Source organism: Cynocephalus volans, chromosome 15, assembly GCF_027409185.1.
Source record: "Cynocephalus volans isolate mCynVol1 chromosome 15, mCynVol1.pri, whole genome shotgun sequence".
NCBI lineage: Eukaryota > Metazoa > Chordata > Mammalia > Dermoptera > Cynocephalidae > Cynocephalus > Cynocephalus volans.
This window is the reverse complement of record NC_084474.1, coordinates 9,419,736-9,438,994: the sequence shown is the minus strand read 5'-3', so window position 1 is coordinate 9,438,994 and position 19,259 is coordinate 9,419,736. Positions and strand designations below refer to the sequence as shown.

At 35.6% G+C, this 19,259-nt stretch overlaps 1 protein-coding gene across 2 annotated transcripts in view; it reads right to left on the bottom strand.

Moving 5' to 3' along the window:
* SNTG1 (syntrophin gamma 1) overlaps positions 1-19,259 on the bottom strand; it is a 359,598-nt gene that overhangs the window by 41,795 nt on the left and 298,544 nt on the right. For both annotated transcript variants that reach the window (XM_063079906.1, XM_063079907.1), the window contains exons 14-15: positions 18,679-18,831; positions 15,176-15,268 (exon numbers count right to left, since the gene is read on the bottom strand). In XM_063079906.1, coding sequence (XP_062935976.1) covers positions 15,176-15,268; positions 18,679-18,831 — 246 coding nt within the window. The remainder of the gene's footprint in view (positions 1-15,175; positions 15,269-18,678; positions 18,832-19,259) is intronic.

Genomic DNA, 19,259 nt, shown 5'->3' with positions numbered 1-19,259 from the left:
TCCATATTAGCCCATTGTTTGCTAGCTTCAAATTTTCATGCCCCAGAGAAAAATTTCTCTTTAAAGAAACGGAAGTTACTTTCAACATATGAAGGTAAATTAAACACTATGTCAACTACTTTATGAGGAATAAAAGTGGGATATTTTGCTACAGAGGGTGAAAGAATAATCTAGATGTACGGTTTCCAACTTGTTACACAGAATACATTAAAAATTACAACAAAAATGCTGTGAACACAGGATCTATTTGTACTCTTCCCATAACACCAATCACCTGGTGTTTGATATTTGACTAATGAATGCCCATCAATAACCAAAAACATACTTTGTCCCTTCTTGCAAATTGTTACGATGGTTCTTCCAGTCAAGAAATAAAACCTTCCTCCACAGTCCTATTTCCATTCTGCATTATCCTTCTACTTTGACAAGAAGCCCAAGAACACATATCATCTCTTGACTCTATCTGCCCCTCCCCTGAAATTAATTTGCTGCAAATATGAATGCTCTAACAAGTGACTCTGTTTCCTTTTCTTTGTGGGGAAGGGGGCTACAGGATCACATTTATTTGGAAATCATTAGAAAACTTTTTAAAAAAAAATTATTGTTTTTACGTATCTTCATATTTCTCATTTGTTCTCTATTCATGTGAAATTTATCATAACTGTGTGTCTTTGGATTTAATTAATTACATTTTTACTAAAACTAGAACTTCAATTATATGCTAATTTTATAACTGTAAATTTGATTGGTGAAAAGAAATAAAAATTAGAAATATCAAAAAATCATGGAATTAGATAAAAGCTTATGTCTGTCTTTCGCTCATTTTCTTGCTACTCATTGAATTAATTCTGTGTCCTTGAACTACAGTTGGTTGTGGATAAAGAGATTAGTGTTAATATCTCTGCCAGACTCAATTGCAGTATGTTCTGCTGTGTGGTGAGAGATATGCCTACAATTCTCTGCTCTCATATCAAGCAAGGGACATTTAAATCAAATTGAAGAAGTGTTTCTGGATGAAGACTTACATTCAAGGATGAATGTAAGTGGTGCGAGATTAATAGCATGGAGTGCAGCTGAGTCACCAAATGTTGCCAAATGCTGGGGATGATGCTAAATTGCAAGCAGAAACAAGAACATTAAAGGACTTTTTTACTATGCTATAGTCTTAAAGGCAAAGTAATGTATCAAGACAGCCTGATGACATGTAATCTGGTGATGGTGTGGAAGACAGAACAGAGAGGGATGTAACTGTGCCCTCATAATGCTAAGGCTTCTCGGCACACAGTGTGAAAGTCCTCAATTCTGGATCTGTCCCCTTCATTAAACTACAAACTTCTTGTGAGGAGGCACTTTATCTACTTTTGTACTTCTAGTGTCTGCAATAGTCATGGACCATAGCTGATGCATAATAAGAATGTGTTCAATAAACAAGTTGGGTTGATTTTAGTATACGGTGAGAGGTATGGATCTAGTTTCATTCTCCTGCATATCGATATCCAGTTATCCCAGCACCACTTGCTGAAGAGGCAGTCCCTTCCCCAGTGAATAGGCTTGGTGCTTTTGTCAAAGATCAGATGGCAGTAAGTGTAGATCCATACCTCTCACCGTATACTAAAATCAACTCAAAATGGATTAAGGATTTAAATATACACCCTGAGACAATAAAACTTCTTAAAGAAAACATAGGAGAAACACTTCAGGAAATAGGACTGGGCACAGACTTCATGAATACGACCCCAAAAGCACGGGCAACCAAAGGAAAAATAAACAAATGGGATTATATCAAACTAAAAAGCTTCTGCACAGCAAAAGAAACAATTAAAAGAGTTAAAAGACAACCAACAGAGTGGGAGAAAATATTTGCAAAATATACATCTGACAAAGGATTAATATCCAGAATATATAAGGAACTCAAACAACTTTACAAGAAGAAAACAAGCAACCCAATTAAAAAATGGACAAAAGAGCTAAGTAGGCATTTCTCTAAGGAAGATATCCAAATGGCCAACAGACATATGAAAAAATGCTCAACATCACTCAGCATCCGGGAAATGCAAATCAAAACCACATTGAGATACCATCTAACCCCAGTTAGGATGGCTAAAATCCAAAAGACTATGAACGATAAATGCTGGCGAGGCTGCGGAGAAAAAGGAACTCTCATACATTGTTGGTGGGACTGCAAAATGCTGCAGCCTCTATGGAAAATGGTATGGAGGTTCCTCAAACGATTGCAAATAGATCTACCATACGACCCAGCCATCCCACTGTTGGGAATATACCCAGAGGAATGGAAATCATCAAGTCGAAGGTATACCTGTTCCCCAATGTTCATCGCAGCACTCTTTACAATAGCCAAGAGTTGGAACCAGCCCAAATGCCCATCAGCAGATGAGTGGATACGGAAAATGTGGTACATCTACACAATGGAATACTACTCAGCTATAAAAACGAATGAAATACTGCCATTTGCAACAACATGGATGGACCTTGAGAGAATTATATTAAGTGAAACAAGTCAGGTACAGAAAGAGAAATACCACATGTTCTCACTTATTGGAGGGAGCTAAAAATTAATATATAAATACACACACACACATACACACACACACACACACAAACGGGGGGGGGAGAAGATATAACAACCACAATTATTTGAAGTTGATACAACAAGCAAACAGAAAGGACATTGTTGGGGGGGAGGGGGGGAGGGAGAAGGGAGGGAGGTTTTGGTGATGGGGAGCAATAATCAGCTACAATGTATATCGACAAAATAAAATTTAAAAAAAAAAAGAAAAAAAAAAGTTGGGAAATCCTATTTGAAAGAAACTGCAGTAATCCAAGTGAGAAGGTAACTTAGTATTACCTAAGTTAGTAATACTGAGAACCCAAAAGAGGGAACACCTTGCCAGATTTATTTAGGGGGAGATTTTTAAAGACTGAATGGCAAAGCTGAGGGCAAGGCAAGAGTATAGAACCAAATTTAGATTTTGTTTGATAAATGAGATAGGAATACAAAAGGAGTCAGACTAAAATTGACAGCAACCTCAGTGTTGAATAAATTACATTTGAGATGTGGTTCTTATGCAGCCTTAGATATCAAGGTGTATCTCTGAGCTGGAGTTAATAGAACAGAAATGCATCATTTTTAAGCCACTTCCCTAAGTTAAAAAGTGGATGGGATTATCTAATTAGTCTCAGAGCTTCACCACCAAATATATCTCACCCAAATTTATTCCCTCCAAAGTGACTCTCTCAGTCTCTCTCTATATATCAAATATATTGACCACTCAGAGGGGCAAACAGTTTTCCCTTTGAGGATTTATTTGGAATCTACTAAGAAGAAAGGGGGCACAAAAACAGAAAAAAAGGTGTTTCTAAAATTCAGACCTTGTGGATTACTTTATAATAGCTTAAATATATCAATCTGATGAGTTGATGCACACAGAGCACTTATTTTAATCATATAAATATAAAGTTTTACAAAAGAATGGCCAAAATACATGCGGTAAAGAAAGCACTGACATATTTCCCCATATTACTATTTTATGCTTTTAACATTCCTAACATACTCATTTTATTTTGAGAAATTTTACATATCATCTGTGTAATAAAAACAGGCAAGACATTTTTGTTGTTGTCGGTATACATTTCCTGGATTGTCAAGTATCCTGGGTGCGTTATCCTATTCCTGCTGCTATACAAAATACCTCAAGCTGGGTAATGTGTAAACAATAGAAATGTATTTCTCACAATTCCGGAGGATGGGATGTCCAAGATCAAGGTGGTGGCAAATTTGGGGTCTGGTGAGGGCTCTCTGCTTCCAGGATGGCACCTTGTTGCTGTGTCCGCACTTGTTAGAAGGTGGAAGGTAAAATAGACAGGGCTCTGCCTTCAATCTCTTTTATAAGAGCGCTAATCCCATTCACGAGAGTGGAGCCCTCGTGACTCAGTCACTTCCCAAGGCCCCACCTCTTAATAGTATCACATTGCTTATGAGGTTTCAACATATGAATTTTGAAGGGAAACACTCATTCAAACCATAGCAAAGGGTTCTGTTTATTGTTTTTGTTTTACTTGTTGCTCTCACTTTTTTTTTCTGGCAACATGATAAAATTCAGTCGCACTTATAATTCAAATCTTCAATTTTCTATAGGAATCAACTCTTTTAGTTACTTCTTTTTAACATAGGAACACTCTTGCTTGTTTGTGGCTTCAGCCACACAAATGCTTTGACCAGTGGGATTTTGCAGTTATTTCCAATGCAGAGACTAAAATAGAATTTCACGTTAAGGCTTTCTCTCTTCTGCCTCTGCCATCCACAAGGAAAGAACGTGCCGAGGCCACCCTCCTGGTTCTCAGAGAAGAATCAGGAGCAAGCAGAGCAGAGCCAGCTCGTGGAGGCTCGAGGGGACCACCCGAACTGCAGAGGTGCCCTGCCCAAATCCGTCATCCGAATCCCACGCAGTGTGAGAAACAGATGTTTACTTCTGTAAGGCAGTGAGGTGTTGTCATTGTGTGTGACGTGTGACGTGGCAATTTTGTGTCCACAGCTAATGAATGTAAGTCCTAAACCTTTATGATGAAGTTTATGGCTCCTCCTCATGTGCTGCCTGACTTCAGACACCACTGGCTCTCATTGTCCTGCTCCTGTGTCAACGCCCTCTCATGTCTCAGGGCTTTCACCTGTGCCACTAAATCTTCTTCCACTGTGTCCTACTTAGCTGCTCTGGACCTACAAACTCTCAGGTGAAATTCAGTTTTCTCCAAGTATCTCGCATGACCCCGTCACCCAGTCTACGGGCTTCCAGCCACCCCGAGCTGCCTTTGTGGAGAACCGTTCAGCTTGTGACTGCTTGTTCAATGTCAGTCTTCCCCATTCTGTGCCATGAAGACAACAACCTCTAAGAAAGCGGAGACCTACAAAGACTGCAGTGAAGCAGACAATAAATGTGCCAACTGATGGGCCAGGAATTCTAGAGAACACGGTGCCACTCGGACACCTCGATGCTGGTGCTCGTGCCCTGCAGAGGTCCGAGCGCCCCTACGTGTGTGGTGGAGCAAGTGTCCACCTTTCACTGACGGCTTGCCATGTGCACCCACTCCACTTACGCTCTCTCGTTTCAACATCACAGTAATTTTACAAGAAAAACGTGATTCGTAGATCCCTTTTAGAGATGAGGAAACGAGGTGTGCAGTGGATATGTGATTTGCAAAGGTCCTATAAGTGCTATGACTGGGAGGTCAGAAGCAGCTCGTCGTTGCGTTCTGGGGAATTTGAAACAGAAGGGAAGACGCAGGATAGATTCCTAGGCATAGATGAGAGTAAACGAGGTTGAGATAAGACAGTTGGAAACGTGCTTAAATACCTCAGAATCTGTGCCTTACATTTTATCGTTCACTATTTCTTTCGACAGGAGTAATGCTCTAACATGGGGGCATCGCTGTTATTGTTCCCATTTAATATGTGCAAGTATTAAATCTTAATACTCTGAATTAACAAAAAATTTTATAAAACAAAACCTGATGATTTAGGTAGAGACAAACTAAAATACAAAAAGAAAAGTGTTAAGTTAGATATTCTTAATAATAAAGTAATTAACCCAGAGAATGCAAAATGGATCAAAAGCCACAGAAAGTTGAATTAAAAATTTTAAATGGTGAAGGAAGAAAAAAAAGGTATAAAATGGAAGAAGTACAAAAACCATATATTAGACAAAGATTTTTTGACTCATCTATTTTTCTTTATACGCTTTGAATTATATACATATAAACAAAGAATTATGTGTTATTTTCACATTACTTAATAATAACCTTGTATTGCAAAAAATAATTTTTCAAAAGGCAGGAAGTACTATTATTATTTTACATCTAGATAATACACTACATGAAAAATTGGGTTAATACTTTTCTTTTGAATGTTTATTTGGGGCTATCTTTGAAAAACTTGAAAACTAAAAAATAAAATAAAAAATAAAAGAATAACTGATGGATAGTTTCCCTAAATGCCTGAGTTTGTTTTGAAATAAATTGCAATGTTCTTTATTCTAAAAGCAAAGAAGAAATCATTTATCTGAAGAAAAATATGAACATTTCATCAAATATCTATCTTTGTCCATCTTTTTGAGCTGTGAGTTCATAATTAGAGAAAAAAGATGTAAAAAAATGCTAATATTTATATAAATATTGCCATAACTACATCATAGAATATGCATAAATAAGATTTCTATTTGTATAAGAGACATTTCAAAAGGTATTCACTTTGATAATTTAAAATTTTCCCCGTGGATGTTTAATTACTATCTTTGCTGTGAAATAGTTGAAAGACTATGGGATAAATAGCATAAAATTTTTAAAAAGTTGAATTCTATTTTGAGAGGTTTAACCTATGGACTTTGTATTATAATTTTGTTATAATTACATAATTGCTTTATAGGAAAATTCAAATAAACATCATGTTTGTGTGTGGGGAGGTGTGTACACATGGGTCATATACCTTTGGGAGAACAGTACCTCAAAGCTCCTTAAATTTATCCAAGTCATATCAAAGACTCTTGAAAGTATAAATACAGACTATATTAACTTTCACATTTTTCCTTGAAACCCTCTAGAAATCAGTGTTGACTAAAAGTATTGAATGGATTATTTAGTTTAAGATATTTCATGAATTACAAATACTAATGAGTTAACAATAAATTTAATTCTGTAGCACAATTATGTTGGATCAGGATTAATTTCTCTGGTTTTATAGAGAAAATCTGGAAAACTAGATGGAAGTTATTTCAGTTAGGGTTACATTGTCTATTACCACACAGAATGTAAATTCCTAAATGAAGGTCAACATACACATGCATGAGTTTTACAGATTTTCCCTTGATAATGTTTTCTATTTATATTCAATGAATATAACTTTGTACAATTTTATTTCAATAAAAATTAGTAAGAGAGACAAGGGGAAAAAATAAAATCATTATAAGAGCTTTTAACATGCGATAGAGCTAATTCCTAAGAATGTTACTTTACTTCATATTTATTATTTTCATAGATCTGTTAGCCAATCACCACTTTGAAAAATATTTTTAATATGCTATGTGTCAGTACTGGCTCTTAGATATCCTGAAGCAAAGAAGCCTTTTTAGGTATTCTAGCATTTCTCAATTTCAGCTATTAAAACAATAAAACAAGCAAACAAACAAAAAACTATCTCATTATAACAATTTTGGGGAACTAGCGGTTCCAAAGACAGGAAACAGCAATGATCTGAGCAATACTGTCTTTTACATTTACCCAGGTTTTAAGTCAATATTTATGGTATTCCAATCATCACTGTGGACATGAATACGCAGGATGTATACTCCTCCAAGTCTGTGACTCTGGCCTGCAGTAGGTGAAGGGTGAGTGGGAGGTCACAAGTGTGGGACCTGATGTCCTCATCCTCATTTTAACTATTAGAGCTCAGGTGTTATCTGTTTGATGCAGATGAAAAGCAACCCCCCCCCCCCACTTTTTTGGCTTTTTACAAAATTTCATGGTTTAAAAAAATGTTTGAAAGTTGTTCTAAATCATAGAGCAGAAACATGAATGTCCATTGGTTCAGTCTGGCCTCCGCCTCTCACTGCAATCCATACCTCAGCTAGTGTGATCTTTCCACAGGACAAAGTAGATTTAGGTCAAAAAAGCACTGGAGCTTGATCATGTGCCTTTCTCTCTCTCCATCCCCTCCTTAAACCTGAATTTTCAGTCATACCAAACATATTTTAGCTCTGGGGATACACTGATCATTTCTCATTCTCATTTTGCAACAATGTTTTCCTTTGACTTTGTCATCCATGCATTAGTTTTATCAGAAACATCATAGAGTGGTAGGTGCCCAGGGAAGGACAGATCTTCAGAATGCAGCACGTGGGTTCTGCCCAGGTTCTCTCAGTCTCAGTCATATTCTACTGTGCTAGTTTCATACTGTCGGACACACATCTGATCATTTCTTTCCTACTTTCAAGCTATTGAAAGGTATTCCCTTGTTCTTAGGATCAAACCCAAATTCTTTAAAGGGACCTCTTTCATAATATGGCTTAGTCACTTACACACTAGATCTCTCATCTCCTATGTCCTCAAATTCTGTCCTTCCTCACTTGCAGAGGTTCATCTGGATAATGGTATCTTCCCTGTCTCCACTTAAAGGTAACTTCTGTGAGGTCTTTCCTGAGCACCCAAGACTGGCATATAAACCCCCACCTATGTCTCCTTACAGACAGCAAGGTGTTCTGTTTTTACAAATTGAATGAATGTTTTGTAGATGCTACTGCTGAGGTCTCTGTTTTTGCTGGAACTCTATCACTAATTAATGAACATATACCTATTTAAAAGAATATAATGGTAACAAATGTATGTTTTTAGCTATGGGGATTATTTAAGTGCAGCAATATTATATTTTGACACTATAGTGAGAATAGTCTTCTCTTACACTGAAAATGACACATTTTAGTAAGAATGAGGATAACAAAGAACAAGTTGAGCTTTTGAGAGGGAATCACCCATCAAAACTAAGGGAAACTGAAGATGTACAACCTCCTCCAATGTGTTGCTAATGTAAACTGAACTATGTGGAACAGAGTGCTGGTATGTCTTGCAGTCTCTGGAAACCAAGGGATTAGTTTACCCTGGGGACTTTCAAGCACCGGTGGTGACTAAGGAGAATTAGCATGGCATTCCCAGACACCCCACAACCTCCAAACCTTTAGCATTCTAGTTAATCTAAAATCATGCTGACTCTCGTACTCTATCATAAGAGTCTCTGATCTCCTCTTTTAGTCTACTTTTTCTGGATTGTTTATATTTATTCTTTATTAAAAGAAAATCTTGTAAGAGGTATAGTTGGTTTTTAAAATATGCAATAATACAACAATTCTCCCTTCACTGATGTTATTAACAGTGCAGCATCTGCTTTAAATGGAACTCAATTAACAACCCAGTATACAGTCCTCCTTTTCCTGGGATCTCTACTTCATCATGAGACCTTTGGTTTAATTCCATGGTAACCTGGAGGTCCTGATCAAGATGAAGTGCAGAAGGAAGACGCATGTTCAGCTAAAGGGCATGAGTACGACTGCTGCGAGACATATATTCTAAAGGAAACTTTCACCATGACTATCAAGTAAAGAATATAGCAGGATATTACTTAACTCTTTTAATAAAATATTAGAACAAATCATGTTTCAATTTATGTGTAACAATCACTTTTTTTTTTATTTGAAGATAACTTCTAGGCTCATCCGATGGAGTGGAGCAACTTCTTGCAGTAGGGCTCTGTGGTTTACCTGGGACTCTCTCCGTTTCTGCCTGTGCCCTGACCTAATAGTGTCACTCTCCACTGTCACTCTCCAAATGTCATGGTTTGGGCAATGAACACTGAAGTCATCTTCATGACAATGCACATACATTCCCTTTACTCCCTCCCAATTCTTAGGCTGCTTTGAAGTTAAATGCTTCTGGTGTCAGAATCAGAAGATGAAAGGATAGCAATTGCTACTCCTGAAGGCCTTGGGTTTTTCCCCTGGTCAAGCTTGGACTGAATAAGCTCTCATTACCTACGAAATGATTTGCTCTAGATGGCATCATAACAATTTGCTTAGACTCTCTTGAGTATTCAGTTACTCCCACTACACTCAGGGCAGAAGGAGAAACATGTGTTGGACAGACATTAGTGTCATGATTTTCCCCCTTTATTGCACAGAGCCAGCAGGACCCTGACACAGGCTTAACTAAACTTAAAATTGATTCAAGTACTCAGAAATGTGTTCAGATGAATTTTGTCTCTCTCTCATTCACTAGTGTGAGATTCTTTCACATTCATGCCGTAGAGTTTGCTGACCATACTGACAATAATATTTCTTTTTTAAAATCAGACTTTAACTTTTTGTCTAATCAGTTTCATGTATTTATGAAGCTAGTTATCAAATTAATTTAATACTCATTAAGATGACTAATAATTACATTAGTTAATTTACAAGCTTAAACACTGACAAGCTTATCCTGATTGATGAGTATTTTAATCAAAAGAAAGTCTTTAGTAACAAGAAAATTTTATGGCAGTCTCATTTGAGAGTTATCAAAACAGTCTCTGGCATCAGAAATTCCTTATTTATAGAAGTATTCTTTTTGCATCATGCAAAGGCAACACCTTAGATGGCCAAATGTGACCTGCATGAATGTTCCATTTAATTTCATAATGTTATAATAAAAAGAAACATTGGCCATCCTTAAATAATGTGAAACTCTGCATGACAATTTCGATTGCTGGGTCACGAAAAGGTTTTAAATTATACCTTAGACCAATTGGACCTGGTGGATAACTACAGAACATTTCATCCAACAACTGCAGAATACAAATTCTCATCAGCACATGGAACATTCTCCAGAATAGACAACATAATAGGTCACAAATAAAGTCTCAGCAAATTTTTAAAAAATCAAAATCATTTCAAGTGATTTTTCAGACTACAACAGATTAAAACTGGAAATCAATAACAAGCAAAACTCTGGAAAATGTACAAATACATGGAAACTAAACAACAGGCTGCTGAATGACCTATGTGCCCAAGAAGATATTAAACAGGAAATCAAAATAATTCCTTGAAACTAACAGAAATAAGGTCACATCATACCAATACCTGTGGGATACTGCAAATGCAGTACTGAGGGAAATTTATGGATTGCAATAAACACTTGCTTCAAAAGAATAGAAAGACTTTGAATAAACAACCTAATGCTACAGCTCAAAGAACTAGAAGAACAAGAACAAGTCAATCCTAAAAGTAGTAGATGGAAAGAAGTAATTATGATCAGAGCAGAACTAAATGAAACAGAGACCCAAAAAAACTATATAAAAAAGATCAATGAAACAAAAAGTTGCTTTTTGAGAAGATAAATAATATAGACAAACAGTTAGCTGGGTTAACCAAAAAAAAAAGAGAAGACTCAAATAACAAAAATCAGAAATGGAAAAGCAGACATCACAAATGATACCATAAAAATATAAAAAAAATCATTAGAGATTATTATAAACAATTATATGTCCGCAAATATGAAAACCTGGAGGAAATGGATAAATTTCCGGACATATACAAACTACCAAGACTGAGCAAAGAAGAAACAGAAAACCTGAAAAGACCAATACAAAGCAATGAGCTTTGAATTCGTAATCAGCCGTCTCCCAACAAAGAAAAGCCCAGGACCAGATGGCTTCACTGCTGAATTTTATCAAACCTTTAAAGAGGAATTAATACCAATTCTCTTCAAACTATTTCAAAAAATTGAAACAGAGACCGTTTTCCAAAACTCATTCTATGAGGCCAATATCACCCTGATAAACAAAAAAACAAAGATGCAACAAAAAAAGAAAACTACAGGCCAATATCCTTAATGAACAGACACAAAAATTCTGAACAAAAAATTAACAAGCAGTATACAGTAACATATCAAAAAAAATTATACACTCTGATTAAGTGGGATTCATAACTGGGATGCAAGGATGGTTCAACATACACAAATCAATAAATGTGATACACCATATCAACAGAATCAAGGACAAAAACCATGTGACTATCTCAATACATGCAAAAACAGCATTTGAAAAAATTCAACATCCCTTCATGAAAAAGGCCCTCAGAAAATTAAGTATAGAAGGAAAGTATCTCAACACAATAAAGCCATATATGACAAACCCACTGCCAGTATCACCCTGAATGTAGAAAAGGTGAAAGCTTTTCCCTTAAGAACAGGGACAAGACAAGGATGCCACTATAACCACTCCTACTTAACACAATATTGGAAGTACTAGCCAGAGCAATCAGGCAAGAGAAAGAAATAAAGGGCATCCAGCTTAGAAAGGATGAAGTCAATCTGCCCCTGTTTGCAGATGACATGATGCTGTATACAGAAAAACCTAAAGACTCTACCTAAAAATTCTTGGAGCTGATTAATAATTTCAGTAATGTTGCAGGGTATAAAATAAACACCTCCAAATCAGTACCATGTTTATACTCCAATAACAAAGTAGCAGAAAAAGCAATCAAGAAAGCAAGCCCATTTACATAGCTGCCAAAAAATAAAATACCTAGGAATCAATTTAACTAAGGACATAAACTATCTCTACAATGAGAAATACAAAACACTGCTGAAAGAAATTAAAGAGAACACAAAAAGTTTGAAAAGCATTTCTTGTTCATGGATTAGAAGAATTAACATGGTGAAAACGTGTATACTACCCAAAGCGATCTGCAGATTCAATGTAATTCCCATTAAAATACCAAAGACATTCTTCACAGAAATAGAAAAAATCAACCCTAACATTCATATGGAACAACAAAAGACCATGAACAGCCAAAGCAATCCTAAGCAAAAGAAAAACAAAGCTGGAAGAATCACATTACCTGACTTCAAATTATATTACAAAGCTATTGTAAACAAAACAGCATGGTACTGGCATAAAAACAGACACTCAGAGCAATGGAACAGAATACAAAACCTGGGAATCAATCCAGACTTACAGCCAACTGATCTTTGGCAAAGGCAACAAGAACATACATGGGGGAAAAGACTGCCTACTCAATCAATGGTGCTGGGAAAACTGGACATTTATATGCAGAAGAATAAAACTAGACCTGTACCTCTCCCCATATGCCAGAATAAACTCAAAATGGATCAATGACTAAAGTATAAGACCTAGAACCATAAAGTTACTAAAAGAAAATGTAGGGGAAACACTTCATGAAGTAGGACTGGGCAAAGACTTTATGAATAAGATCCCAAAAGCACAATCAACAAAAAGAAAAAAAATAAACAAATGTGATTATATCAAAAGCTTCTGCAAAGCAAAGGAAATAATCAAGAGTGGAAAGACGATATACAGAAAAGGAGAAAATATTTGCAAATCATACATCTAAGGTGTTAATATCCAGAATATGCAAGGAACTCAAACAACTTCATGGTAAAATTAAAAAATCAAATAATCAAATTAAAAAATGGTCAAAGCAGTGAGTAAGACATACAAAAAAAAATGGGCAAAGAAGTGGAATAGACATATTTCAAAGGAAGACATACAAATGGTCAACAGGTACATGAAAAAAATGCTCAACATCACTAATCATCAGAGATATGCAAGTAAAAGCCACATTGAGATATTATTTTAACCCAATTCGACTGGCCAATATTAAAAAGACTGAGAAAAACAAATGCTGGCAAGAATATGGAGAAAGGGGCCCCCTCCTACACTTTTGGTGGGACTGAAAAAAAGTACATCCATTATGGAAAACAGTATGGAGGTTTCTCAAACAATTACAGGTAGAACTACTCTATGATCCAGCAAACCCACTTCTGGGTATATATCCAAAGGAACAGAAATCATCATGTCAAATGGATACCTGCACTCCCATGTTCATCACAGCTCCATGTACAATAGCTAAAATACAGAACCAACATAAATGTCCATTAATGGATGACCAGATAAGGAAAATTTGGTGCACACACACACACACACACACACACACACACACACACACACACAATGGAATGCTACTCAGCCACAAAAATGACTGAAATTGTGCCATTTGCCACAACGTAGATGAGCTTGGAGAAAATTATGTTTAGTGAAGATTATGTTCAGGCACAGAAAGAGAAATACTGCATGCCCTCACTCATAAGTGGGTGCTAAGAAAGAAGGAAAGAAGTCTGGAAAGAAATTAAAAAGAAAGAAGAAAGAAAGAAAAATTAAAAAGAAAATAAAAAAAGACCACAATACTATGTTGATCTTTCAGAAGCAGAGAACAAATCTACTATGGTTACTAGAGTTGGGGGTGGGAAGGGAGAGGGGGTGGGAAGAGACTGAGTAAGGGGCATAAAGAATAATTATGATTTGAAATAATGAACATACTAATAAAAAATTGATTTGATCAACCCGTGTTGTACACAGTTGATGTTAGTCAACATTGTCCCCCCAAAATCAATTATACTTTAATAAAAAAAAGAACAGAACAGTCACAAGATCTCTGAACTCCAGGCAGTGACCTCCCTGCCTGTGATGCCTGAGACCACCAGCCCCACCTTAGACTCCCACCTTCCAAGATCAAAACACTCCCCACCATCTCCAGCAATCACCCTTCCTCACAAATGTGGATCGCTGGCTTAGTTTGTTGTCATTTGCTTTAGAAAATCCTGTACAAGTCTTAATTTCTAGATAAAATATGTGTCTCAGTAAGAAATTACTCATTAATCCTTAAAAGTAGTGAGAAGGAACATATCAATTTATATCTTAGGTGATACTTTGATAAAAGAGAAAGTGGTGGGGATCTAAGGAACGAATGTCCTCACGGGAGGAAAGAAAAGGTCTTCCCTGGGTACCAGAGCCTGAGTCTGAAGCTAAAGCAGTGAATGGAAGGAGATTAGCAGGTGGGTGGGTCAGTTGAGCTGTAAGATCACCTCCAATTAAAATAATAATAATGTGTAATGCTTCGGCTTTGTCATTGTGACCCTGTAATCGCTATGGTTGATTGTTTTTAGATATGACTGCCTGAGAAAGTGCCCTCCATCATTCAAAGTGCATTACTCAGAGATGCACCTTCTATGAAAGGGCATCCTCTCAGATAGTACAAAAGCCTGTAGTCAAGTGCTTATAAAGGTTCCACTACCTATCTAGAAACTCCAAACTTCAAAATTTCATCATTCTATAATTCTAACATATCAGCTATAAAAACTAAAAAAAAGTTTCACCACTTTGATGTTGTAGATATTGATCCAGAAAAATCATAAGGGATCACTATAAAAAAAAGGGGGGGGGGAAATGTCCCCTCAATTATACATCCATACTTTTAGGAAAAGACAATATATAGGTACAGACATAAACATAGACATAGATATACTTATGCATAGACTGATAGATGTAGATCTACTTTAACACATATGTAATGTTTTGTTGTACTACATTTGCTTTATTAAAAATGCAAACTTTTTTCCTATAAACAAATTAAAGCATAATTCATCTTCTCTTCACAAAAATATAGATCTTAAATTTGACACATGACAACCAATTAAAAAGCTGAAAGGAGTTAGAAGGTATTTCAATCATTCTTGAATTAGAATGTCTCCAGAAAATTTCTCCGAGCCGACCTGAACACATTACCTTTGTTGCAGCATCAAAGCAGATAAATCCTGTGCTGAAGTCAATCGTGAGTCCCATTAGATGACTTTCTAGCACACACGCATATGTCTTGCACTAGAAAGAACAAAAAACACTGTTAGTTTTCATGTGATTGAAATATCGATACCAAGGACTATGTGACAGCTCCTGTAATTAGTATTCTATGCAATATCTAACTTAATATTAGCAATAATTGTATAAGGAAGATAGTACTATCAATATCTTAATATTAATAAAACAGAAGCTGAGAGTGGTTTTTGGACTTGCCAACGGGTATGCAGGGCCAAGTTCTAATTCTGCTCCATCTTACCTTGTCTTTACACTGTGCCACACTGTGTCTCTTTGCTATATTGACAATAAATCTGCTATAAAAAATTTTAGGCGTAAGGCAACATTATGTTAATTTGTTATATTCAAACCAAAATTGAATTATTATTAAAGTTTAAGGTCTTGCTTAAATACTCAGCATATCAATTTCACAGATATTATTGAAAGAGAACTCTCAGGCATGCAAACACAGATTCAGTAACCGAGGAAAAAGAAAACATCTTGACCTTAACAGTTTCTATCCTTCCATATGGCGTAAACTATTTCCCAAAGACATTTACTACCTACCGTTTATTTGTATAAACCTCCTGATTCTTTAAAAATCAGCAAGTAATGACTTTTTACATTGAAATCTGAGTATATTATAATTTTACTTATAGAAATAGTTTGGAAAGACTAACAAATACAGATACTGAAATATAAAAAACAGGATATAAATCAAGTATGAAATTAAAACTTGGGGGTTATATACAATATGAAGCATTGTTATATCCATAGGCCAGTTTTATTTGCATTTAATTTCAAACTATAGGGGGATACTCAAATGTTGAAAAGTACTCGTGATTCACATGCAAGATGAGAGAGAGACAGAAACATATATCTCAGGCAAATTTCAACACCAGTCCTTACATTTGCTTAGTTTTTATAATACTGCACATACAAATGCATTAACTAAATCACATTCTGACTGTAGTGATGGTGAAATACATTGAGTTGCCTTTACCAGAACACTATATTCATGTGTCTAAGCCTAATTTACAGAGAAAAATTATAACCATGCCATTTTATTCATTTTGGAGTTAAATTTTTCAAAAATCAGATTAGAGAATAGACTTAATAGGCTTCAAAAGTTCATTAGTAATTATATTTGTTTAATACACGAGCATCTTCCATGCTTTTATCCACCCATTAGTACTTTATTAAAGCTGCTATCAACATTAAGGAATGTTAAAGGCTATATACTTTCCTCCTAATTTAGACTTAATTGTTTGCTATTTTCAAGCACTATCATTCAAAGGAGAATATGCCCGATGAAAACACATTCAGTGCTGTGCATTAAAATTTTCCCATTAAAAGTTCAGCATTACAGAGAGAGAGAGAGACAATGTATGACAAAGAGAACGATGGAAGCTATTGTAGGATTGATTTTTAAGACAAAAATGACATGATCATCTCGGGTTTTAAAATGAACCCTTGTGCTGTATATTGATTGCTGTGGGAATTACATGACACATGTAATAAAATGATAAAAAACTGTACAAAAAAAGTTCAGCATTACAAATTAAATTACATTTTCTTAATAATCACTAAATTGAAACAAATACATATGCTATAAATTTAAACCCACTGTTGTTTAATTCTATAAATTGCAATATTCACAAACGTATCATGAGTATACTTGATCTATGTCTAACATTGAAATATTTGATTTATTGTTTAATTTCTATGTTTATTTAGTAAAAATTTACTTATATAGAGAAAAATAAATAAAAATTATTCTTTTTAGGGAAATTCAAATGAGAAACATTTTGAAAGTCATTTCATTAATTTTCTTCCTTTGTATTTCACCATAGGACATATGCTTTCTCTTTATTTTTTTACCAATTTTAATGGTAGTGAAATATTGAGAATATAGAAGAAAAACACATAAGGTTCTTCATGTAAATATATTTCCATCCTTGAACATTGAAAATAACATTAACAAAGTGTTCAGCCATTCATTATTGATTTTTAATGCAGTAAAAAGTGGAAGTTATAAAATCTATAGAACAAGTAAAAGTGAAAAAGGTATTAAATATTTTGCTTTTCACATCCAATATATATCTTAAATTGGCATTGTGAATAGGCAAAGAGATAGTACAAAGTATTTCACTGGACATCAGCTTAGAGAACACAAAGCCCAGATTCAAAGAACAGTATCAAAATATAGAGTGAAATATATTTTTTTCTCTATCTCATTTCTAAACATGGGGAGACTTACAATGAAATCTTAAATTGGTACCAACATGTAGAAATTGCCACACAGTTGTTTCAAAGTGAAGTGGAATATTCTAGTGAAATGACATTTAAGAAAGCCTAAAAATATCAATATAATAACAAAAACATCAACTTTCACTTAATTAAATTATATTTTAATGCTTTAAAATAATCTTCAATGTTGACACAGTCAATATTATATTATTGTCATATTTGTTTTCAAAATTAAGTGTCCGTGTGCGTATTTATGTCCTTGCTCTACTAATCCATTTGCACATGGCAAGCAAATCACAACCTTTAAATTTGGCCACAGGTCTGTTAGAGGTCAGCTACAGAGCCATATGAGGAGCCTGTTCCATTCCATGGGTCTGTGAATTGTAGAGGTTGAGGGCTCTATGATGTATGATGTAGATACAACTTCACGCTTTAGAGATGAAGCTCAATAAATAGCTCTTGGATACTCTTGACACATAAAATACATTGGACTTCAGATGAGAGATGAATAAGATAATCTTGAGCACACTATTACAGCGTGGGGAATGAAAAGCCCTGTCAGTCCAATACAAAACAGAGTGAGAGTGAGCAGGCCAAAGAAGGAAGACAAAAGAAAGAAAATTGTATTCGAAAGTGGGGAGAGGGGAGAGTTTGAATAGAAGTGCTGTGGAAAGAGTAGGGCGGTCAGTGAACAGGGAAGACAGGAAACCAGGAAGATGTTCCTGGATGATAAGAGCTCTGAGAAAAGTTTCAAACACCATGCGTGGTTTTGAAGGGCACAGACAAAGGGAAGGCCTTCTAGAAGGAGCACCATGAGTGAAGGAAGGCAGTAGGCCAGAAACAAGGTGTCATGTTCGGAGAACAGGAAATAACCTTGTAAACAATTAAAATCAGAGTATCTTCTATAATAGATGTAAATTAGAGCAGTGTTTTATTAAAATTAGAAATCAATTTTTTATGAGTAGTAGGAAATAGTCCAGAAAAACAAAATTGTGGAAAAATGTAAATGTCATTCAGTGCCTTATCACTACTCATTTAACAACAATAGCTAATTATTGAATGTGCATAAAGAAGGAGGTCAAGACTCACAGACTGTATTTTTATACTACTTTGAATTTACATGAGAGCTCTAGGGGAGTGGTCACACAGGTTTGGGAGTCACGGATTCTGCAGTTCCACGAACTCACCTGTATCCGTTCTACTTCTAGAAAGGTTGCTGTTTGGAATGCTCTTTCCCACTGGGCGAGGTCACATTCTAACTCCACAGAGAAGTAAAGGTCCTCCCCAGACTCGGATTGCACGGTGAAGCAATGTTTCCGCCGGTCCAGAAGGTCACTGTCCTGATGAAAACCTGGAGTTACACAGGCTGGCATACATCAATTCATATTGCTAACATGGCCATTCCTTGAATTAATGTTGACTAATGCAAGGTGCAGATGCCAAAGTCAAAAAGATAATACTCTACGATACCACTAAGTCTTCATTAAAAACGGATATAGCTACCTAGGCCACAAAGTCAATCAGTAACACATGACTTCTCTGTACTCACACTGAAGCATGTCCATAAAAGAGAGGCAGAATTTCTGGCTTCGACTCTTACTAGCAACATAACTACTAAAGGATTTAATACATGAGACTCAGTATGAAGGGATGGCACACAATTTCCTCCCTTTCTTACAGAGCTGCTAAGATTTTGAAATTCAATAATGCTCACAAATGTGTTTGCAAATTTTAAAGAGCGTTAAGAGAATGCTGGGTTTTTATTGAG